Source organism: Pongo pygmaeus, chromosome 19, assembly GCF_028885625.2.
Source record: "Pongo pygmaeus isolate AG05252 chromosome 19, NHGRI_mPonPyg2-v2.0_pri, whole genome shotgun sequence".
Classification (NCBI taxonomy): domain Eukaryota; kingdom Metazoa; phylum Chordata; class Mammalia; order Primates; family Hominidae; genus Pongo; species Pongo pygmaeus.
In genome coordinates, this window is record NC_072392.2 from 58,798,338 (window position 1) to 58,822,065 (window position 23,728).

A 23,728-nucleotide genomic window follows, 5' to 3' on the forward strand; every position below is an offset into this window, starting at 1 on the left:
ATGCATTAGGAAATACAATTCTAAATTTAGCACCCTAAATTACAGCAAGGAAAGCCCTCATACCACCATTCACAAGTCTCTGTTCAGGCAACTTATTTCTGGCAAGCTAAATCAAGGCTGTCAACTGTTTTTTTTTTTCCACTGGTTTTTTTTTCCACCCCAAAATTACATTAATTATTCTGAAAAAAATACAGACATCTTCAACTTGGGCAAAGGTTACAAGTGCCGTGTGTCCTTATAAATGCTTATTTTAAAAAGTCACACGGAAGGGGGTTAAAAAAAAAAAAGCAAACAAACAAACCCTGGAAGATTGGAAGATGCAGCAGAGCCCCCTTGCTCCCGAAATAAAACTCCTGGTGGCTGTAACAGCAGCGGCAGTGCTACTCCCGACAGAAGTTTTCAGCTGTCACTTCTAACAGCTGAGCGCTTCCTAGGAGAGAAGCGACAGGCCGAGAAGAGAGGTGGTTGTGGGAGGTCTGAAGATTCAATACTTGAAATTCTAGACTCGAAGGGAAACCCTCCACACTTCACCTGCACTTACGGGACACCCAGCAAGAGCAGCCCCCGTCTCCCCAACACACGCTCACGCCACCCGCGCCCCGCCACACTCAAGTCCAACAGCTCGAGGAATCGACCACGCGCCCGTTCTCTTTCCCTCTGCAGATTGCTCGGGGCTGCAATGACCTGGGGCTAAGGGTGCGACCTGCACCTGCGAGCCCCACAGAGGCCTCACACCTAGGGCCATGACCGCCCCGCCCGCTCCCCTGTCTCGGGCCCCGCGACCCTCAGCTCCTCAGGAGCCCCCCTGGGTCTCCACGCTCTAGGACACACCGCGCTTCCTGAGCCCGCGCCGCCGCCCCGGCCCTGTCACCTCGGGCCCCCGGGGACCCCGGGCCTCACCCCCTCCTCCAGCTCATCCTCAGAGCCCGCGTCCTCTGGCTGGTCCAGGTCTATGTCAAACACTCCTGCCATGTCCTCAGCTTCCCTGTCTCGGAAGTCCGGCGCTGGGTAAAAGCCGTCCCGCCTCCTCCGTCGCCTCATGGGCCCGGACCCACCGCAGCCACCACAGCCGCTGCCGCCATCACCGGCTGCTTAGGCTCAGTGCGTCTGCGCCTAGGCCCTAGACTGGCTCCTAAAGTTCAGCGCAGGAGCATGCGTACAGGGTTCCGTGAAGCCAAACTGTGGGCGGTGGACATGCGCAGAACTATCACCAGATCCAGGTGCTGGCAGAAACATGCGCAAAACACCAGCCGAAGCCGCGCTTGGCGACTAGAGCATGCGCATTGTCAGCTAGAGCTTTCGGTGGACAGTGAGCATGCGTACCATAGCCGAAGTTCGTAAATTGAAATTGAACATGCGTAATTAATCTTTCTGAATAGGAAAAAATATATACACAACAAAACTCTCCGTTTATGGAACATGCGCATTCGTTCTCAGTAAGTTTTTTCGTGTTGAAAGTGAGCATGCGCATGGTGAGTAGGTTGGTCCGAAGTTTGAACCGGACAGTAGCTCTGCTCCGCGTCTGGCGGTGAGTTGGGTTACGTGTGGGGAACTCGTGGGGCCCGTGGGGAACGGGAGACCTTTTGGCTTTGCTGTTTACTAGTTCTGTGGCCTTGGAAAAGTCAATAACTTTTCAGAGCCTCAGTTTCCTTATCTGTAAAATGAGGATAATAATATACCTACTTTACCGGTTTGACATTTTAAGCACAGAGTCTGTCTCACAACCCGCGGCTCATTTCCAGTGCTGCATAGACCTGATGTGAAGTCTTTATCAAAAATTGTCTTTTCCTAGGTAAAAATAATGAGGACCTGCTCTAATGTTTCTTTTGCTTTCTTTCTTTTTTAAATGGAGACAGGGTCTCGCTGTGTTGCCCAGGCTGGTCTGGAATCCCTGGGCTCAGGTGATCCTCCCGCCTCGGCCTCCCAAAGTACTGGGATTACAGGCATGAGCCATTGAGCCCGGTTAATATTTCATCTGGTTTTCTTTCTCCAAGCTGCATCTTTCTTGCTCTCCTACCTGAGCTAAACACAAAATCTTTCTTACAGGTCTTACTAAAGTTACCAGGCTAGACTAGTGGAGAAAGCGTAAGCCATTATTTAGAAGAGAGAAAATTAATGTTAATTGAATGTACAATGTTGAGCACACTTCTGTGTTCCACATGTTCATGTGGTGTGAAGGGTGGTACTGCTAATTTCTTCAATCAGCATTTGTTTTGTCTTGTTTTTATTTTTTTATTTTAATTTTTTTTTTTGGAGACAGGAGGATGTCACTTTGTCACCCAGGCTGGAGTGCAGTGGCAAGATCTTGGCTCACTGCAGTCTCGACCTCCCAGGCTCAGGTGATCTTCCCACCTCAGCCTCCCGAGTAGCTGGGACTTCAGGCGCACACCACCACGCCAAGCTAATGGTTGTATTTTTTGTACAAACAGGGTTTTGCCACGTTGACCAGGTCTGGAACAGCCAGGCTCATGTGATCCTCCCAGCTCAGCCTCCCAAAATGCTGGGATTACAGGTGTGAGCCACGCACCCAGCCTCTTTTTTTCTTTTATCACTCCTCAACTGAGGAGAATGTTTTGTTTTAAACGTATGTTTAGGAAAAAAGTGATTACAAATCAGATTTTGGAAACTATTGAGCTGTGTATGAATGGATTCAGGTACAGTAAATCACAAATCCCAAAACCATATAGAGAGTAAGAGAACTTCCCTGAATGACTAGCTCCTTAGACAACACAGCTGTTGTATCTCCAATATTATATATGTATGTGGCATTTTAAAATGACTTTTTGGGCCGGGTGCGGTGGCTCACACCTGTAATCCCAGCACTTTGGGAGGCTGAGGTAGGTGGATCACGAGGTCAAGAGTTTAAGACCAACCTGGCCAACATGGTGAAACCCCATCTCTACTAAGAATACAAAAATTAGCCAGGCATGGTGGCGCATGTCTGTCATCCCAGCTACTCAAGAGGCTGAGGCAGGAGAATCGCTTGAACCTGGGAGGCAGAGGTTGCAGTGAGCCAAGAGCATGCCACTGCACTCTAGCCTGGGTGACAGAACAAGACTCCGTCTCAGGGGGGAAAAAAAAAGACTTTTTATTGATATATAATTAACATATATGGCATTTTATTTGTTCTTGTAAGTAATGTAGTGGTTCTCAAAGCCTATTTTTTTTCGATTACAGGTTGTTTTTAGAGGCAATACACCTAGTTTGTGGCTCAGCATGTCAATTGTAACAGTGCAACTTGGTCAGTGTGGCAATCAGATTGGTTTTGAAGTTTTTGATGCTTTGCTTAGTGATTCACACAGTTCCCAGGGACTCTGCTCTAAGAGAGAGAATGAGGCATATCAAGCATCTTGCAAAGAAAGATTCTTCAGTGAGGAGGAGAATGGAGGTAGGTATGGCCCACAATCCTCTCCTTTCTTCTGATATAACCAACCCCTTCAAAGCCAGGCCTTCCACATGGTTTTCAAACCCCATTCCTTCCCATCTCACTAGGGAATTACTTTGTTTTTGCTTTTCGTTTCTATGTTAATAATCTTTGCTTTTCCAATGACATTTTCCCTTCTACATGCTCAGATCTCACCAATTTAAAACCAACCAAACAAAACTCATCTATTGACTATAGCTTTCTTCTTCTTATCTCTTTGCCTTTCATCTAAGATTCTCAAAAGAGGACCCTGCTGGCCGGGCGTGGTGGCTCACGCCTGTAATCCCAGCACTTTGGGAGGCCGAGGCGAGTGGATTACAAGGTCAGGAATTCAAGACCAGCCTGACCAACATGGTGAAACCCCCATCTCTACTAAAAATACAAAAATTAGCTGGGCGTGGTGGCGTGTGCCTGTAATCCCAGCTACTTGGGAGGCTGAGGCAGGAGAATCACTTGAACCCAGGAGGCAGAGGTTGCAGTGAGCTGAGACCGCACCACTGCCCTCCAGCCTGGTGACAGAGTGAGACTGTTTCCAAAAAAAATAAAAGGACCCTGCTTAACCACCTATGATACTGCTTCTGCCCCTCATAGCATCATTGAAGCTGCTCTAAGAAAAGTTTCCAGTGACCTCCGAATCACCAGATCCAACTACTGTTTTTCTTTTCTTTTTTTCTTTTTCTTATAGAGACAGGTTCTTGCTACACTATGTTGCCCAAGCTGGAGTGCGGTGGCTATTCACAGGTCTCAGCCTCCTGAGTAGCTGGGACTACAGTGCATGCCACCATGTCTGGCTTTCTTTTCTCTGTCTCTCTTTTTTTTTTTTTTTTTTTTGAGAGAGCCTCGCTCTGTCACCCAGGCTGGAGTGCAGTGGTGTGATCTTGGCTCACTGTAACCTCCGCCTCCCGTGTTCAAGCAATTCTCCTGCCTCAGCCTCCCAAGTAGCTGGAATTACAGGTGCCCACCACCATGTCTGGCTAATTTTTGTATTTTTAGTAGAGACAGGGTTTTGCCATGTTGGCCAGGCTGGTCTTGAACACCTGATCTCAAGTGATCTGCCTGCTTTGGCCTCCCAAAGTGATGGGATTACAGGCTCTCTTTCTTTTTTTTTTTTTTTTTTGAGACGGAGTCTAGCTCTTTCGCCCAGACTGGAGTGCAGTGGTGCGATCTCGGCTCACTGCAACCTCCGACTACCAGGTTGAAGCAATTCTCCTGCCTCAGCCTCCTGAATAGCTGGGACTATAGGCATGCGCCACCACGCCCAACTAACTTTTTTGTATTTTTAGTAGAAATGGGGTTTTACCATGTTGGTCAGGCTGGTCTCGAACTCCTGACCTCAAATGATCGCCCACCTAGGCTTCCCAAAGTGCTGGGATTACAGGCGTGAGCCACTGTACACAGCCTCTCTTTCTTTTAATTCACTTTACTTCTCTACTGCTTTTGATAACAGTAACATATAAAAACTCTTTCCAGCAGGGCGCAGTGGCTCACGCCTATAATCCCAGCACTTTGGGAGGCTGAGGCAGGCAGATCACTTGAGGTCAGGAGTTAGAGACCAGCCTGGCCAACAGGGTAAAACCCCGTCTCGACTAAAAATACAAAAATTAGCCGGACATGGTGGCACATACCTGTAATCCCAGTTATTCGGGAGGCTAAGGCAGGAGAATCACTTGAACCCGGGAGGGAGGTTGCAGTGAGCTGAGATCTTGCCACTGTACTCCAGCCTAGGAAATAGAGCGAGAAGCCATCTCAAAAAAAAAAAAAAAGACCAGGCATGGTTGCTCATCCCTGTAATCCCAACACTTTGGGAGGCCGAGGCGGGTGAATCACCTGAGAGGTCAGGAGTTCGAGACCAGCCTGGCCAACGTGGTGAAACCTCATCTGTACTAAAAATACAAAAATTAGCCGAGCGTAGTGGTGCGTGCCTGTAATCCCAGCTACTTGGGAGGCTGAGGCAAGAGAATCGCTTGAACCCGGGAGGCAGAGATTGCACCATTGCATTCCAGCCTAGGCGACAAGAACGAAACTCCATCTCAAAAAAAAAAAAAAAAAAAGACAAAAAACAACTCTCTCCTTGAACCTCCTTCTCCTAGTCACCCCACTTTTCTTCTCCAGTTGTTGCATCTCCCCTGTCCTCACTTGCATAATTCTCTCTGGGCAATTTCACTCTCATAGTTTGCTACATTTATTACACCTGTGACTTTCAGACCTCTAGCCCAGCCTCTCTTAAAAGCTCTAGACAGATTAGTGGATATCTCCACCCACATCTCTCATATGAACCTCAAACTCAACATCTCTATACCCAAGGCATCCGTTATTGTTCTTGTGCTCTTGCTGCATACATACCATCAAACAAGATCTGCTTATTTGACCTCCTATATACTCCTTGAAACTGTTCTTCCCTTTCCACTTTCACTGACGTTGCTTTAGTCTGGCTTTTGTTCTTTCTTACCTGGACTGTCTCAAGACACTCCTTTTAGGATTCCTTGCCTGGAGTCTACTGTCTATCACATCCATCCTCCGTACTGCTGTGTTTAAAAAGACATCAGCCAGGTGCGGTGGCTCATGCCTGTAATCCCAGCACTTTGGGAGGCTGAGGCAGGCGGATCACAAGGTCAGGAGATCGAGACCATCCTGGCTAACACGGTAAAATCCTGTCTGTACTAAAAATACAAAAAAAATTAACCAGGCGTGGTGGCAGGCGCCTGTATTCCCAGCTACTTGGGAGGCTGAGGCAGGAGAATGGCGTGAACCCAGGAGGCGGAGCTGGCAGTGAGCTGAGATCGCACCACTGCACTCCAGCCTGGGGGACAGAGTGAGACTCCATCTCAAAAAAAAAAAAAGACATCTAACAGCTGGGCACAGTGTCTCACTGTAATTCCAGTGTTTTGGGAGGCCAAGGTGGGAGGATTGCTTGAGGCCAGGAATTCAAGACCAGCCTGGGCAATAGAGCAAGATTCTGTCTCTAGAAAATAAACAATAAAAATTAGTTAGGTGTAATGGCACACACCTGAAGTCCCAGCTACTTAGAAGACCAAAGTGGGAGGATTGCTTGAGCTCAAGAGTTTGAGGCTGCAGTGAATTATGATCTACAGACATCTAACTATTCTTCGCCTGCTTGAAAATTTTTGGTGGTTTAACATGGCCTAAAAGATAAAATTCAAGCTTTTCTAGCATTGCCTATAAAGATTTCCAAGATTGAGGCCTACCTGCTTTTCATCCCCATCCATCACTTCTACCCTCTCCTTCTCCATCCTCTGCTCCAACAATTCTGAGCTGGATGTTGGACCCATGGTATTTTGTACCTCTAAATATGATGTTCCTTTGGTGTGGATTTGTTTGGTCATATCATGTTGCAGTGTGATTAAGTGTTGATGTGTTTATCTTTCCCACAAGTCTTTTTTTTTTTTTTTTTTTTTTTGAGACAGAGTTTCACTCTTGCCCAAGCTGGAGCACAGTGGTGTGATCGCAGCTCATTGCAACCTCTGCCTCCTGGGTTCAAGCAATTCTTGTGCCTCAGCCTGCTGAGTAGCTGAGATTACAGGCACACGCCACCAAGTCTTGCTAATTTTGTATTTTTGTTTTTTGTTTGTTTGTTTTGAGACAGTGTTTTGCTTTTATTGCTCAGGCTGGAGTGCAATGGCGCAATCTTGGCTCACTGCAGCCTCCACCTCCCAGGATCAAGTGATTCTCCTGCCTCAGCCTTCCGAGTAGCTGGGATTACAGGAGCCTGCCACCACGCCCAGCTAATTTTTTGTATTTTTAGTAGAGATGGGGTTTCACCATGTTGGCCAGTCTGGTCTTGAACTCCTGACCTCAGGTGATCCACCCGCCTCCGCCTCCCAAAGTGCTGGGATTACAGGTGTGAGCCACCACACCTGGCCAATTTTGTATTTTTAGTAGGGTCGGGATTTCACCATGTTGGCCAGGCTGGTCTCCAACTCCTGGCCTCAAGTGATCCACCTGCCTCAGCCTCCCAAAATGCTGGGATTACAGGCATGAGCCACCACGCCCAGTCTCCCACCTGCCCTTTCTAAGGCTAGTTTAATGTCTTTATCTCCATATTCCCATCATAGTCCATGGCACATCATAAGCATTCAGCATATGTTTGTAGACCTGACCCAGGTACCCTTTTTTTTTTTTTTTTTTTTTTTTTTTTTGAGACAGAATCTCACTCTGTCACCCAGGCTGGAGTGCAGTGGTGCAACCTTGGCTCAGTGCAACCTCTGCCTCCCAGGTTCAAGCAATTCTCCTGCCTCAGCCTCCCGAGTAGCTGGGATTACAGGCACATGCCACCACGCCGGCTAATCTGACCCAGATACTCTTTTAGGCCCACACTGATTCAGCCTGCTTAGCAAATGCTGGGCTTGGTGAACATCTGCATATGCCTGCTGCTGCCCACTGGGATTTCTAAGCAGTATGACAGATCTTTCTATCCCCAACCCCTGGATTTTTTTTTTTTTTTTTTGGATTTGGACACTTAGGCTCTGAGTTACCCAAATAAGACATAATAAATCTTTTTTTCTTTTGATGTTTTTGGGTTTTTTTCCCCCTCTAGTTCCAATTGCCCGGGCTGTTCTTGTTGACATGGAACCCAAAGTTATCAATCAAACGCTGTCAAAGGCTGCCCAGTCTGGCCAGTGGAAATATGGTCAACATGCATGCTTCTGTCAAAAACAAGGTTCTGGAAACAACTGGGCATATGGGTAAGAATAATTTCTTATGATTTTCAGTTTAGTGACAGCTACACAGTCAATTAATAGATAGCGAAGTTAGAACTGTACAGTTGATATACCAAGCACATAATCTTGAAATTGCTGTTTTAGATTTAGAATTTTATTTTACCCAGAAGAAACTTTCATTCCATGCCTATATCTGTGCTTAAGGTACAGGTAATGTTGAAATCAAGGATATCTTTCAGCAGGGTTTTCCATCTTCCTCACTGTCATGCTGCAAACTAACTTCCCAATGTAATGTCCATATGTGGCAGATATCTCAATGATAGAGAATACTACAAGACAGTAGTTCCCAAACTTTGCTGCACATGAGAATTTCCTGAGGTTCTTTGGAAAAGTCCTGATGCCTAGGGCTCACTTTGAGAGATTCTGATTTTTTTTTTTTTTTTTTTTGACCACAGCACTGAGTTTTATTAGGGATTTCATTAAGGTTAAATTTCTAGGAATGAGGGAATCCTAGTTAGAGGGCACAAAAGCCCACGAAGCCTCCTCAGATCTCATAGTGAACCACCGACTCAGGTTCTTTGGAGGGATCACCGCTTCGTTCCAGGTACAGATTATTATTGTAAGGATACTGCTTTGGTCCCACAGGATGGTAGACAGGGTACATGTCCCCCACCCAGAACATGAATATCATGAAAGCCATGAAGCCGAACAGCTGCATACACATGACATTCCAAGAAACAGGTGTGGGGGATGTATTCCTGGTATACATGTCTAGCTGCCAGTGCATCGGTTCACCCCAGTTCAATCTCAGGTCCAGCTGGTCCCAGCTATACCATGGATCCCTCTCATGCAGGGAGCTTTGGGTAGTCACCATACCCCATGTCATCATCCGGGTAAGGCTCGCAGTCTCCCACACACATGTTATACTTCTTGAGGGCGGTGGCCCGTCCTTTTGGGGTCCTAGGATAGGACCCTGGGAGCATGTCATTGGTCATGCGGGAGGCTGTCCGTGCGCCCAGTGGCACCACTTTCCGGGATGCCCTTTGCAGCCACTGGACTCCCAGGACCCTGGCCCTGGCCACTGCCATCTTCACCTTCACGTTTCCCTTCTGCTGAGATTCTGATTTAAGTGGTTTGGGGTAAAGCCCTGATGTTGGGTTTTTGGTGTTTTTTTTTTTTTTTAAGAGACAGAGTCTCGTTCTGTCACCCAGGCTGGAGTGCAGTGGCATGATCTCGACTCAGTGCAACCTCCATCTCCTGGGTTCAAGCAATTATCCTGCCTCAGCCTTCTGAGTAACTGAGACTACAGGCATGGGCCACTATGCCCAGCTAAGTTTTGTATTTTTTTTTACTAGAGACAAGGATTCACCATGTTACCCAGACTGGTCTGGAACTCCTGGCCTCCAGTGATCCACCTGCCTCAGCCTCCCAAAGTGCTGAGATTACAAGTATGAGCCACTGCGCCCGGCCTCATGTTGGGATTTTTTTTTTTTGAGACGGAGTCTTGCTCTGTTGCCCAGGCTAGAGTGCAGTGGCGCGATCTCAGCTCACTGCAACTTCTGCCTCCCAGGTTCAAGTGATTCTCCTGCCTCAGCTTCCCGAGTAGCTGGGATTACAGGTGCCTGCCACCATGCCCAGCTAATTTTTGTATTTTTTAGTAGAGATGGGGTTTCACCAGTTTGGCCAGGCTGGTCTGGAACTCTTGACCTCAGGTGATCCACCCGCCTCAGCCTCCCAAAGTGCTGGGATTACAGGCATGAGTCACCGCGCCTGGCCTGATGTTGGGATTTTTTAAAGGTCCCTAGGTGACTTTAATGTGCAGCAAATTTTTTTTTTTTTTTTTAGACAAGAGTCTCGCTCTGTTGCCCAGGTTGGAGTGCAGTGGTGCAATTTCGGCTCACTGCAACCTCTGCCTCCCGGGTTCAAGTGATTCTCCTGCCTCAGCCTCCCGACTAGCTAGGACTGCAGGCACTTGCCACCACGCCCGGCTAATTTTTGTATTTTTAGTAGATACTGGATTTCACTACGTTGGCCAGGCTGCTCTCAAACTCCTAACTTCAAGTGATCCACCTGCCTCTGCCTCCCAAAGTGCTAGGATTACAGGCATGAGCCACCACGCCCAGCCATGAGCAGCACAGTTTGAGAACCACTGTTTCAGGACTGTTGTTAGGAATATTAAATATTATACTGTATCATAAACTTGTAGAATTATCTGGTATCGAAAGCCCCAGGTAAAGGAATGGCCACTGCTCACGCCTGTGATCCCAGCAATTTGGGAGGCCAAGGCAGGAGGATCGCTTGAGCCCAGGAGTTCAAGTCCACTCTAGGCGACAAAGGGAGACCCTGTCGCTACGAAAAAATTTTAAAAAGAAATTAGCCAGGTAAGGCCAGGCACAGTGGCTCACGCCTGTAATCCCAACACTTTGGGAGGCCAAGGTGGATCACTTGAGGTCAGGAGTTTGAGACCAGCCTGGCCAACATGATGAAACCCCATCTCTACTAAAAATACAAAAATTAGGCCTGTTGCAGTGGCTCACGCCTGTCATCCCAGCACTTTGCGAGAGGCCGAGGTGGGCAGATCATCTGAGGAAAGGAATTTGAGACCAGCCTGGCCAACATGGTAAAACCCTGTCTGTACTAAAAAATAGAAAAAATTAGCTGGACGTGGTGATGGCTGCCATCCCAGCTACTCGGGAGGCTGAGGCAGGAGAATCGCTTGAACCCAGGAGGCAGAGGTTGCAGTGAGCCAAGGTCACACCATTGCACTGCAGCCTGGGCAACAAGAACAAAACTCCATCTCAAAAAATAAAAAATAAAAAATTAAATGGGTGTGGTGGCCTGTGCCTGTGGCCTTAGCTCCTTGGGAGGCTGAGGCAGAAGAATCACTTGAACCTGGGAGGCAGAGGTTGCAGTGAGCCGAGATCGTGCCACGGCACTCCAGCTTGGGCAACAGAGTGAGACTCTGCCTCAAAAAAAAGAAAAAAGAAATTAGCCGGGCGGCTGGGTATGGTGACTCTCGCCTGTAATCCAGCAGTTTGAGAGGCCGAGGAGGGCAGATCACTTGAGGTCAGGACTTTGAGACCAGCCTGGCCAACATGGTGGAACCCTGTCTCTACTAAAAATACAAAAATTAGCTGGGCGTGGTGGCCTGTGCCTGTGGTCCCAGCTACTCGGGAAGCTAAGGCAGGAGAATCACTTGAACCCAAGTGGCAGAGGTTGCAGTGAGTAGAGATCATACCACAGCACTCCAGCCTGGACAACAGGGCGTGTCTGCATCTCAAAAAAAAAAAAAAAAAGAAATTAGCCAGGGAAGGTTGCATGCTCTTGTAGTTCTAGATACTTGAGAGGCTGAGATGGGATAATTTTTTGAGCCTGAGAGGTCAAGGCAAGGCTACAGTGAGCTGTGATTTTGCCACTGCACTTCACATTTCGCTCCGGCCTGGGTGACGGAGTAAGACCCTAACTCAAAAAGGAAATAAGACGTGGGATGGGGGGTGCCAGGTGCCATGGCTAATACCTGTAATCCCAACACTTTGGGAGGCTGAAGTGGGCAGATCACTTGAGGTCAGGAGTTTGAAACCAGCCTGGCCAACATGGTGAAACCCTGTCTGTACTAAAAATACAAAAATTAGCCGGGTGTGGTGGCACGCATCTGTAATCCCAGCTACTCGGGAGACTGAGGTGGGAGAATCGCCTGAACCTAGGAGGCGGAGGTGGTTGCAGTGAGCCGAAATGGTGCCACTGCACCCCAGCCTGGGCGACGGAGCGAGACTCCGTCTCAAAAAACACAAAAACAAAAACAAAAAAATAAAAAAGGAGAAAATGAATAGCCTACAAAAGAGAGCTTTTGGAGGAAGATTAAAAGAAGTTGCTCACTGGGCTCAGTGGCTCATGCCTGTAATTCCAGCACTTTTGGGAGACTGAGGCAGGAGAATTGCTTGAGGCCAGGAGTTCACAACCAGCCTGGGCAGCATAGTGAGACCTTGTTTCAAAAAAAAAAAAATGTTGCTAATGGGTACAAAAATACAGTTAGATAGAAGGAATACACTCTAGTATTCAATAATACAGTTAGGAAATTATAGTTAGCAATAATTTATTGTATATATCAAAACAGTAAAAGTGGCCAGGCGCAGTGGCTCACACCTGTAATCTTAGCACTTTGGGAGGTTGAGGCAGGCTGATCACCTGAGTTCAGGAGTTTGAGACCAGCCTGGCCAACATGGTGAAACCCCGTCTCTACTAAAACTACAAAAATTAGCCTGGTGTGGTTCGGGCACCTGTAATCCCAGCTACTCAGGAGGCTGAGACAGGAGAATCTCTTGAACCCGGGAGGGGGAGTGAGCCGAGATCGCGCCATTGTACTCCAACCCCGGTGACAAGATTGAAACTCTGTCTCAGAGAAAAAAAAATAGCTTAAAGAGAAGAATTGTAATGTTCCCAACACATAGAAAAAATAAATGTTTGAGGTGATAGATATCCCATTTACCCTGATTTGATCATTACACATGTATACACATATCCAAATATCACATGTACCCCCAAAATAAGTACAGCTATGAAAACCCCGAATATTAAAAGTATCTGATTAAAACCTCAAAAATAAAGAGAACTTTCTATATACTCTGTAAATTCCCTCTGTTAGCAGTCTTGTTCGCCTGTTAACCCGTTTATGCCAGAGGTTGCCATTTTTTAAATTTTTGCATGAGTGAAAAATCTGACCTTAGCAATGACCTTGAGCAATAGGATATAAATAACTCCCACATGCTTAGCGTTCTAATAATGGAACACTAGGCATAAGTGGGTTAAATATATTCAACTTATGTATTTAAAATTTTGTCAGTCAGGGTACCTGTACCTTTCATGAGAGTTCCTTCACTTCCGTAGTTTTGAAAAAACCTCTCTATCCTGTATCTTTCTCTCTGCATTACATATCTGTGGTTAAATTGAAAAGTGTTTGTGTTTGTTTCTTTTGCCATTGCATAGTTACTCTGTTCATGGACCCAGGCATGAAGAATCTATAATGAGCCTAATCCGGAAGGAAGTGGAGAAATGTGACTCTTTCAGTGGTTTTTTCATCATAATGAGTATGGCTGGGGGCACAGGATCAGGATTAGGAGCTTTCGTTACACAGAATTTACAAGATCAGTACCCAAACTCATTGAAAATGAATCACATTATTTGGCCTTATGGAACTGGTGAGGTATGGACATGTTAATTGAAAAGTTTATGTTTTATGTTCTTTGCAATAGAAATAAATGTGGGTAAAAGATTGCTCTCACTGGCCAGGCGCGGTGGCTCACGCCTGTAATCCCAGCACTTTGGGAGGCCAAGGCGGGCGGATTGCGAGGTCAGGATATCGAGACCATCCTGGCTAACATGGTGAAACCCCATCTCTACTAAAAATACAAAAAATTAGCCGGGCGTGGTGGTGGGCACCTGTATTCCCAGCTACTCAGGAGGCTGAGGCAGGAGAATAGTGTGAACCCGGGAGGTGGAGCTTGCAGTGAGCCGAGATCGCGCCACTGTACTCCAGCCTGGGCAATAGAGCGAGACTCCGTCTCAAAAAAATAAATAAATAAAAATAAAGATTGCTCTCACCCTTTCATTGGAAATGTTAAGTTATGGCTTCCAGAATGGTTATTTAATATGAGTACCATATTATATATGGTATATATATATCTTCCCTTAAACTTGTCCAAACAGATGAGGTATCCTTGCTTTTAAAAATTTCAGAGAGGCCGGGTGCAGTGGCTCACGCCTGTAATCCCAGCACTTTGGGAGGCCAAGGTGGGCAGATGATGAGGTCAAGAGATCGAGACTATCCTGGCCAACATGGTGAAACCCCGTCTCTACTAAAAATACAAAAATTAGCTGGGCGTGGTGGCGCCGGCCTGTAGTCTCAGCTACTCAGGAGGTTGAGGCAGGAGATTCGCTTGAACTTGGGAGGCAGAGGCTGCAGTGAGCTGATATCCTGCCACTACACTCCAGCCTGGTGACAGAGCGAGACTCCATCTCAAAAAAAAAATTTTTTAAGAGATGGCTGGGCGCAGTGGCTCACACCTGTAATCCCAGCACTTTGGGAGGCCGAGGCGGATGGATCACCTGAGGTCAGAAGTTCGAGATCACCCTGGCCAACATGGAGAAACACCATCTCTACTAGAAATACAATTATTAGCTGGGTGTGGTGGCACACACCTGTAGTCCCAGGTACCCGGAGGCTGAGGCAGGAGAATCTCTTGAACCCGGAAGGCAGAGGTTCCAGTGAGCCGAGCTCAAGCCACTACACTCCAGCCTGGGCAACAAGAGCAAGACTCCTGTCTTAAAAAAAAAAATTTTTTTTTCAGAGAATGGCCAGGCGACTGGGGCTCATGTCTGTAATCCCAGCACTTTGGGAGGCTGAGATGGGCAAATCACTTGAGGCCAAGAGTTCAAGACCAGCCTGGCCAACATGGCGAAACCCCGTCTCTACTAAAAATATAAAAATTAGCCAGGTGTTTTGGCTCCTGCCTGTTGTCCCAGCTACTCGGGAGGCTGAGGCAGGAGAATCACTTGAACCTGTGAAGCAGAGGTTGCACTGAGCCTAGATCATGTCACTGCACTCCAGCCTGGGCCACAGAGCGAGACTCTATCTCAAAAAAAAAGTCAGAGACGATGATTGTGCTTCTTCTCTCAGGAACTGATTCCTGAGAATGTCTCTCTCACTCCAGTATATAAAGCAGACACCTTGACCTCATGTTGGGATTCATGGTGCCATTGCCACCCTCAAGTAATTTTTATTTCTTTCCATTGGGAGAAGATTTCTTTTTTCTTTTTCTTTTTTTTTTTTTTGAGACAGAGTTTTGCTCTTGTTGTCCAGGCTGGAGTGCAATGGCACGATTTTGGCTCACCGCAACCTCCGCCTCCCAGGTTCAAGTGATTCTCCTGCATCAGCCTCCCGGGTAGCTGGGATTACAGGCATGCGCCACCATGCTTGGCTAATTTTGTATTTTTAGTAGAGGCGGGGTTTTTCCATGTTGGTCAGGCTGGTCTTGAACTCTCAACATCAGGTGATCCACCCACCTCAGCCTCCCAAAGTGCTGGGATTACAGGCATGAGCCACCGCACCCAGCTTGAAAATTTCTATATAAGCCAATTTCCTGTTGATCAACCTAGCTGAAGAAACAAATCAGGTGAGACAAGTCACTATAGGAAATAAGTATGATAATAATGGCCAATTTTTGTTGTGCCCATACAAGGCATTGTTCTAAGTGTTTAACTTGCATTATATCATTAATCGCTACAGTTCTAGGAAGCCATTACAAATGAGGAAACTGGCTGGGCACGATGGCTGATGCCTATAATCCCAGCACTTTAGGAGGACAAGGCGGGTGGATCACTTGAAGCCAGGAGTTTGAGACCAGCCTGGCCAACATGGTGAAACACTGTCTCTACTAAAAACACAAAAATTAGCTGGGCATGGTGGCACAAGCCTGTAATTCCAGCTGCTCAGGGGGCTGAGACACAAGAATCTCAAACTGGGAGGCCGAGGTTGCAGTGAGCAGAGATGGTGCCACTGTACTCCAGCCTGGGCGACAGAGTGAGTCTCTATCTCAAAAAAAAAAAAAAAAAAAAAAAAAAAGGAAACTGAGCATAGAGAGATTAAAAAACTTGTCCAAGGTCATACATTTAGAAAGTGACAGAGCCCGGATTTGAACCCTGCCAGGATGCCTTGAGAATCTGTAATCTTAACCATTATTCTCTCCTACCTTTCTTTTTTCTGACCTTTTCCTCTCCAGGTTATTGTTCAAAACTACAACTCCATTTTGACACTTTCTCACTTGTACCGATCTTCAGACGCCCTCCTTGTTCATGAGAATGATGCCGTCCATAAGATCTGTGCAAAACTGATGAATATCAAGCAGATCTCCTTTAGTGATATCAATCAAGTCCTCGCACATCAGCTGGGAAGTGTGTTCCAGCCTACTTATTCTGCAGAAAGCTCATTTCACTACAGACGAAATCCACTAGGTATTTGTCCCTCTATACGTTGATTATAGGAAAGCCTTATGTTCTGAAAGCTTCAAAGTTTATTCTTTCTGTCTCCTCCTCTGCCTGAAGATACACTTAAGTCTTGCTCATCTCAAAACCCTTTCTTCACATCTGCTAGTTCTCTGTCTTATTGAAAAACTTTGAGAAGTTGCCAAAGGGCATTGGGTATCCACTGCTCTTCTTCAGGATTCTTTCTCTCTGTTTTTTTCTTTTTTTAATAGAAATCATGTTGAGATGTAACTCATCTAACATGCAGTTCACCCATTTAAAGTGTACAAGTCAATGACTTTTTTTTTTTTTGAGACAGAGTCTCATTCTGTTGCCCAGGCTGGAGTGCAGTGGTGCGATCTTGACTCACTGCAACCTCCGCCTCCTGGGTTCAAGCAGTTTTCCTATCTCAGCCTCCTGAGTAGCTGGGACTACACTACACTACAGGCGTGTGCTACCATGCCCAGCTGATTTTTGTATTTTTAGTAGAGACGGAGTTTCACCATGTTGGCCAGGCTGGTCTCGAATTCCTGACCTCAAATGATCCACCCGCCTCGGCCTCCCAATGTGTTAGGATTACAGGCGTGAGCCACCGCACCTGGCCCTAGCCTTTTCTTAAGTACAGCAGCCAGACTGAACTCTGGCTTTGCAGTTTTTAAAAGCATAAGTCAGATCCTGTTGCTCCCCTTTTCAGAACCTTCCTGAGGTTTCCCATCTCATCCAGAGTTGTCAATGTGGGCGTCAGCATTGTGTTTGGTGATTGGGAATTCAAAGAGATCCAAGTCTGCCATGTGGCATGACTTTCCGTAGTTGTGCTCTGACAGAGAAGGTGAGGAGTGGGGTTGGCCCAAGAATGGAATTTTGCCAGAAAGAGGAAGACTGATTGATTGAAAGGCAGGTGCTCCATGGATTAAGGTCTCAAGGAGGTTTAAGAATGGTTAAGGTGGCCAGGCGTGGTGGCTCACACCTGTATCCCAGCACGTTGGGAGGCTGAGGAGGGTGGATCACCTGAGGTCAGAAGTTTGAGACCAGCCTGGCCAATATGGTGAAACCCCAGCTCTACAGAAAATACAAAAAGTAGCCAGGCGTGGTGGTGGGTACCTGTAATCCCAGCTACTCAGAAGACAGGCAGGAGAATTGCTTGAACCCGGGAGGCGGAGGTTGCAGTCAGCTGAGATTGCACCACTGCACTCCTGCCTGGGTGACAGCAAGACTCCATTTAAAAAAGAAGAAAAAAAAAGAATGGTTAAGGTAAGAGTAGCTGAACAAGAAAGCTGGAAGGGAGAACAGATTGCAACAATTAATGATTCATGCATTGGCCGGGCACCATGGCTCACTTCTGTAATCCCAGTGCTTTAGGAGGCCAGGGTGGGAAGATCGCTTGAGGCCAGGAGTTCAAAGCCAGCCTGGGCAGCATAGCAAGACCTCATCTCTACTAAGAATTTGAAAAGTGGCCGGGTGTGGTGGCTCATGCCTGTAATCCCAGCACTTTGGGAGGCCAAGACGGGCAGATCACCTGAGGTTGGGAGTTCGAGACCAGCCTAACTAACATGGCAAAACCCTGTCTCTACTAAAAAAAAATACAAAATTAGCCAGGCATGGTGGCACATGCCTTTAATCCCAGCTACTTGGGAGGCTGAGGCAGGAGAATTGCTTGAACCTGGGAGGCAGAGGTTGCAGTGAGCCGAGGTCACGCCATTGCACTCCAGCCTGAGCAATAAGAGCGAAACTCCATCTCAAAAAAAAACAACAGTTAGGCATGGTGGTGCGCACCTGTAATCTCAGCTACTAGGGAAGCTGAAGTGGGGCTATCGCTTAAGCCTGGGAGTTCAAGGTTGCGGAGCTTTGATTGTGCCACTGCACATCAGTCTGGACAACAGAACAAAACACTGTCTAAAAAGAAAAAAAAAAGAATTCATGCCTTAGTGCTCATGAATTATTTTCTGACTATTGTGTATTTACTTGTGCTATGCAATAGAATTCAACTCTAGGTATTTTACAGAAAAGAATTCTACATTTAGAGGACACTCCATTAGCCCAAGCCCACCTGTGTAGCATCTTATGGATGTTTGTGTCAAAATTTGTTCTTTTCTTTAGGATGTACGTTATGAGTTTGTACTCCATGTTATAAAGTTTGTTTCATATTATGGTAATATATTTTTCCCTATCCTCAAGGTATTTTCTATAAATATATGAGACAGCTATAAATGTAAAGGAAATTAGCCTTTCTGCTTAATTCTATTTCATTGTAAATACAAGTTTCTAAAGATAGGCACATTCCTATCTTAAGGAATATCTAATCTTGTCTTCTTTCCAAATAGAGTTTCATGTTAACTTTTTTTTTTTTTGAAACGGAGTCTCGCTTTGTCACCCAGGCTGGATTGCAATGCACTGCAACCTCTGCCTGCCGGGTTCAAGCGATTCTCCTGCTTCAACCTCCCAAGTAGCTGGGATTACAGGTGCCCGCCACAACGCCTGGCTAATTTTTGTATTTTTAATAGAAACTGTGTTTCACCATGTTGGCCAGGCTGGTCTTAAACTCCTGACCTCATGATCTGCCCACCTAGGCCTCCGAAAGTGCTGGGATTACAGGCGTGAGCTACCATGCCTGGCTTATATTAACTTTCATGTTAACAGGATTTGATTATCACCTAACCAGATACGGTATGTAAAAATCTAGTAACATTCCTAAAAGAGTATTTAGTAGGGTGGGTGCAGTGGCTCACACCTGTAATCCCAGTGCTTTGGGAGGCCAAGGCAGGCAGATCATGAGATCAGGGCATTGAGACCATCCTGGCCACCATGGTGAAACCTCATCTCTACTAAAGTACAAAAAGTTAGCTGGGCGTGGTGGTACGTGCCTGGAGTCTCAGCTACTCGGGAGGCTGAGACGGGAATCACTTGATCGTGGGAGGCAGAGGTTGCAGTGAGCCGAGATCACACCACTGCACTCCAGCCTGGCAACAGAACAAGACTCCATCCCCCCCCAAAAAAAAGAATATAACAATATTTAGTGAACATAGAATGACAAGAAAAGCACATCAGTTCTCATGTTTACTTTGTTTTCCTGGAGTTTACCTAAATATTTCATTCACATTTCCAGTTATTCAGCTTCTAAATTGTAGTTTGCTTTTTGGCAAAGTGTATTTTCTCACTCATGCTCAAGTCGGTGCTAAAATGAAGCAAAGAGGTGGTGTGTAATAGACATTGTCTCTGAAATTGTATTTATATTAAAGATTAAATAATTCTGGTCTGAGAAGAGAAAAAAACATTTGGCCCAGAAAAACCTTCAAATCATGGTTATATATAGACCATTGGCAACAATGTAGAATAAAAAAAAATTAGTTCAGATTTTTTTTTTCTTTACAGGAGACTTAATGGAGCATTTAGTTCCCCATCCTGAATTCAAGATGCTGAGTGTTCGTAACATTCCTCACATGTCTGAGAATTCACTGGCATACAGCACATTTACTTGGGCTGGCCTCCTCAAGCATTTGAGACAGATGCTCATTTCTAATGCAAAGATGGAAGAAGGTAAAGAGTAGTCCAAAAATATGCAATCCACAAGCTGGAAAAAATGTCCATCCTGGAGTCTCAATATAAACTGGCTTGGACCAGTTTAAATAATGGTCCCTTCTTCTGGCTAAAGAAACTCCGGCAGAAACTCACCAGGACATCCTAGGAGGGTTTCTTAATCACGTCACAGTTTCATTACCAAAAGACATTTCAAATGAGTGCCAGATATTTTTCAAATTTTTATTTTATTTTAATCAAAGTAATAAATGAACATAGTTTTAAAAATCAAGTAGCCAAAACTCATTTAAATATATACTTAAATCCATACATTGCACTGTATGTAAATTATATCTCAATTTTTTTTTTTTTTTGAGACCGAGTCTTGCTCTGTTGCCCAGGCTGGAGTGCAGTGGCGCAATCTCAGCTCACTGCAACCTCCACCTCCCAGGTTCACACCATTCTCCTGCCTCAGCCTCCCGAGTAGCTGGGACTACAGGCGCCCGCCACCACACCCAGCTAATTTTTTGTATTTTTAGTAGAGACGGGGTTTCACAGTGTTCGCCAGGATGGTCTCGATCTCCTGACATCGTGATCCACCCGTCTTGGCCTCCCAAAGTGCTGGGATTACAGGAGTGAGCCACTGTGCCCAGCCAATTATATCTCAATTTTTTATTTTTTATTTTTTATTTTTTTTGAGACAGAATCTCACTCTGTCACCCAGGCTGGAGTGCAGTGGCGCGATCTTGGCTCATTGCAACCTCTGTCTCCCGGATTCAAGCATTTCTTCTGCCTCAGCCTCCCAAGTAGCTGGGATTGCAGGTGTGTGCTACCATGCCTGGCTAATTTTTTTGTATTTAGCAGAGATGAGGTTTCACCATATTGGCCAGGCTGGTCTCAAACTCCTGACCTTGTGATCCACCTACCTCAACCTCCCAAAGTGCTGGGATTACAGGCATGAGCCACCGCGCCTGGCCTATATCTCAATTTTTTAAAAGGTCAAGTAATGGGCCAGGTATGGTGGCTCATACCTGTAATCCTAGCACTTTGGGAGGCCAAGGCAGGAGAAGTGCTTGAGCCCAGGAGTTTGAGACCAGTCCGGGCAACATGGCAAAACCCCATCTCTATAAGAAATATAAAAAATTATTTGGACATGGTGACATGGGCCTGTATTCCCAGCAACTTAGGAGGCTGAGGTGGGAGGATCACCTGAGCCCAGGAGGTCAAGGCTGCAGTGAGCTGTGATCACACAACTGCACTTCAGCCTGGGTGACAGAGTGAGACCCTTTCTGGAAAAAAAAAAAAAAAAAAACTTAAGTAATGTCTGGTATGAATTTATGACAAGGAAAAACAGCAATCCTACACCTCCCCATTACACAGATGAAACTACTTTCAACGTCTTTAGCTATTTCATCTACAATTTGCCTCCATAGTTATAAATGTCTTACTTATATTGTTATCTCTTGCATTCCTAGTGTGAAAATTGAGAATTGAGCTGGGCGCAGTAGCTCACGCCTGTAATCCCAGCACTTTGGGAGGTTGAGGTGGGTGGATCACCTGAGGTCAGGAGTTCGAGACCAGCCTGGCCAACATGGCGAAACCCCTTCTTTACAAAAAATGCAAAAAAATTAGCCAGGCGTGGTGGCAGTCGCCTATAATTCCAGCTACTTGGGAAGCTGAGGCAGGAGAATTGCTTGAACCTGGGAGGCAGAGGTTACAGTGAGCTAAGATAGTGCCATTGCATTCCAGCCTGGGTGATAAGAGTGAAACTCCATCTCAAAAAAAAAAGGAAAATTGAGAATTGAATCATCTCACACCCCCTCTACACACACACACACACACACACACACACACACACTCTCTCTCACATTCATATATATACTGACACATATGTGCACACTCACACACATACGCATACAAACACATTTACCTTCATTCTTCTTCCTTCTAACATACTTGGGAGTTAGATCAGTTTTCAATGTTTGTATTACTTTTGCTATGTAAATATTATTCAGAGTAGAGCCTTGTACTGTGTACATAGATTATATTTTTTTGTGTGTACAATTTATTTTTCCTTCCTGGAGTTGTTAATCATTATATGTATTCAGTTGATATTCTCTGTACCTATTACCAACTTACCCTGAAACTTTTCTGTAAAAAAATGAATCCCTTCTTAGATGTGGTGGCTCATGCCTGTAATCTCAGCACTTTGGGAGGCTAAGGCAGGAGGATCGCTTGAGGCCAGAAGTTCAAAACTAGCTTGAGCAACAAAGCAAGACCCCATCTCTAAAAAAATAATTAAAAAAAATTAGCTGGCCCAGCACGGTGGCTCACGCCTGTTATCCCAGCACTTTGGGAGGCTGAGGCAGACAAGGTCAGGAGATCGAGACCATCCTGGCTAACACGGAGGTAGTAGACACCCCATCTCTACTAAAAATACAAAAAATTAGCCAGGTGTGATGGCACACACTTGTAATCCCAGCTACCCAAGAGGCTGAGGCAGGAGAATCGCTTGAACCCAGGAGGCAGAGGTTGCAGCGAGCCGAGATCATGCCCCTGCTCTCCAGCCTGGGCAACAGAGCATGACTCTGTCTCAAAAAAAAAAAAAAAAAAATTAGCTGGGCATAGTGGTATGCACTTGTAGTCCTAGCTACTTGGGAGGGTGAGGCAGGAGAATTCCTTGAACCAAGGGGTTTGAGTTTAAAATGAGCTATGATCATGCCACTGCACTCCAGCCTGGGCAACAGAGCAAAACCCTGTCTCAAAAATTAAAAAAGAGAATTCTTTCTCAATATGTTTAAACCCATCAGGTAAGCAATTACTTCCATTATCTGCTTAGAGACATCCTTCTGGAAGGCCTTTATCTTCCCATTCCATTCTGGACTGACTGCTCTCTAGGCTTGATAAGCAGCCAGCCCTGGCATCTCTGCTTGCCTCATCCTGATTTATATCTGTACCTCCTAGATTTCAAGTCTGCTTTCCTGATTTATTCCCTTATATTGATGGACCATACCTTTCAGGAGCTCCCTAAGAAAGAGTACAAGGAAAGTAAAGTGTTTGAGGCTACAAATATCTTCATTCTGGCCGGGTGCGGTGGCTCACACCTGTAATCCCAGCACTTTGGGAGGCCAAGGCAGGCGGAACACGAGGTCAGGAGATCGAGACCATCCTGGCTAACATGGTGAAACCCCGTCTCTACTAAAAATACAAAAAATTAGCCAGGCATGGTGGCGGGCGCCTGTAGTCCCAGCTACTCAGGAGGCTAAGACAGGAGAATCGCTTGAACTTGGGAGGCAGAGGGAAGTTGCAGTGAGCCGAGATCGTGTCACTGCACTCCAGCCTCGGCAACAGAGCAAGACCCTGTCTCATAAATAAATAAATAAATAAGAATAAATATCATAATTCTGTTCTACCATTGCATTTGAATGATAGTTTGGCCAGGGATAGGATTCTAGGTTGGGAATCATTTTCTTTTTACTGAGTATTTTGAAGGCATTGGTCTGTCATCTTCTCACTTACAGCGTTGCTGTTGAGAAGTCTCAGGTCATTCTGATTCCCAATCCTATTTTGTTATCTCTTGAAGCTTTTAGGATTTTCTCTTTGTCCCCAGCATTCTGAAAGTACTTGACGTGGGTCTTTGGTTTATCTCAGTAGAAGGTAAGCTTTATTTAATCTATTTGGTTTACTGTTGCATCTTTGGAGCCTGGAACAGTAAACGCTCAGTAATTATTTGCTGAGTTAGTTGCTCTGGGCACTGAATGGACACTTACGGACATTGCAGACTTGTGTGGGTTTCACAGTAAGGTGATCTGCTTGGCCATTTTATTGCTGGACTTCCAAATATCATACTCAGGGTATCTTATCTCTTGATCAGTTGCTTCCTCCTGCATCTCTTTCCTGAAGGCATGATAAGCCTGGCTGCCAGCCTTTTCAGAGCTGGACGGGGAAGACATGGACTGTTACGCTTTCCTGCGAAAGCTGCTACTTCGTGACCTGGTTTTCCAAAGGTTCTCTACAGGGCTGTGCCTGGTGTCACTGAGGCCAGAGCCTCCCAGGTTTAGCCTTTTCACAGCAGAAACCTCCTTCTAGGGGGAAG

General features: G+C 45.9%; 2 protein-coding genes and 1 pseudogene across 11 annotated transcripts in view; 1 reads left to right on the top strand and 2 right to left on the bottom strand.

The window, feature by feature from the left end:
• Positions 1 to 1,153, bottom strand: part of RPS6KB1 (ribosomal protein S6 kinase B1) — a 56,908-nt gene extending 55,755 nt beyond the window's left edge. For 2 of the 5 annotated variants that reach the window (XM_054457146.2, XM_063655634.1), the window contains exon 1: positions 901 to 1,149. In XM_054457146.2, the coding sequence (XP_054313121.1) occupies positions 901 to 1,041 (141 nt within the window). In that variant the 5' untranslated portion in view covers positions 1,042 to 1,149. Of the gene's footprint in view, positions 1 to 301; positions 410 to 900 lie in introns of those variants that run through there. The other 3 variants (XR_010124539.1, XM_054457143.2, XM_054457144.2) reach the window with 3 other exon arrangements.
• Positions 1,154 to 1,288: 135 nt separating this feature from the next.
• The window catches only part of TUBD1 (tubulin delta 1), a 33,565-nt gene continuing 11,125 nt past the window's right edge, over positions 1,289 to 23,728 (top strand). For 2 of the 6 annotated variants that reach the window (XM_054458389.2, XM_063655636.1), the window contains exons 1-6: positions 1,303 to 1,528; positions 3,178 to 3,388; positions 7,980 to 8,127; positions 13,087 to 13,303; positions 15,879 to 16,110; positions 19,489 to 19,653. In XM_054458389.2, the coding sequence (XP_054314364.1) occupies positions 3,217 to 3,388; positions 7,980 to 8,127; positions 13,087 to 13,303; positions 15,879 to 16,110; positions 19,489 to 19,653 (934 nt within the window). In that variant the 5' untranslated portion in view covers positions 1,303 to 1,528; positions 3,178 to 3,216. Of the gene's footprint in view, positions 1,529 to 3,177; positions 3,389 to 7,979; positions 8,128 to 13,086; positions 13,304 to 15,878; positions 16,111 to 19,488; positions 19,654 to 23,728 lie in introns of all 6 variants that reach the window. The other 4 variants (XM_063655635.1, XM_054458390.2, XM_063655637.1 and 1 more) reach the window with 4 other exon arrangements.
• On the bottom strand, positions 8,561 to 9,191 carry LOC129017714 (NADH dehydrogenase [ubiquinone] 1 beta subcomplex subunit 8, mitochondrial-like; annotated as a pseudogene).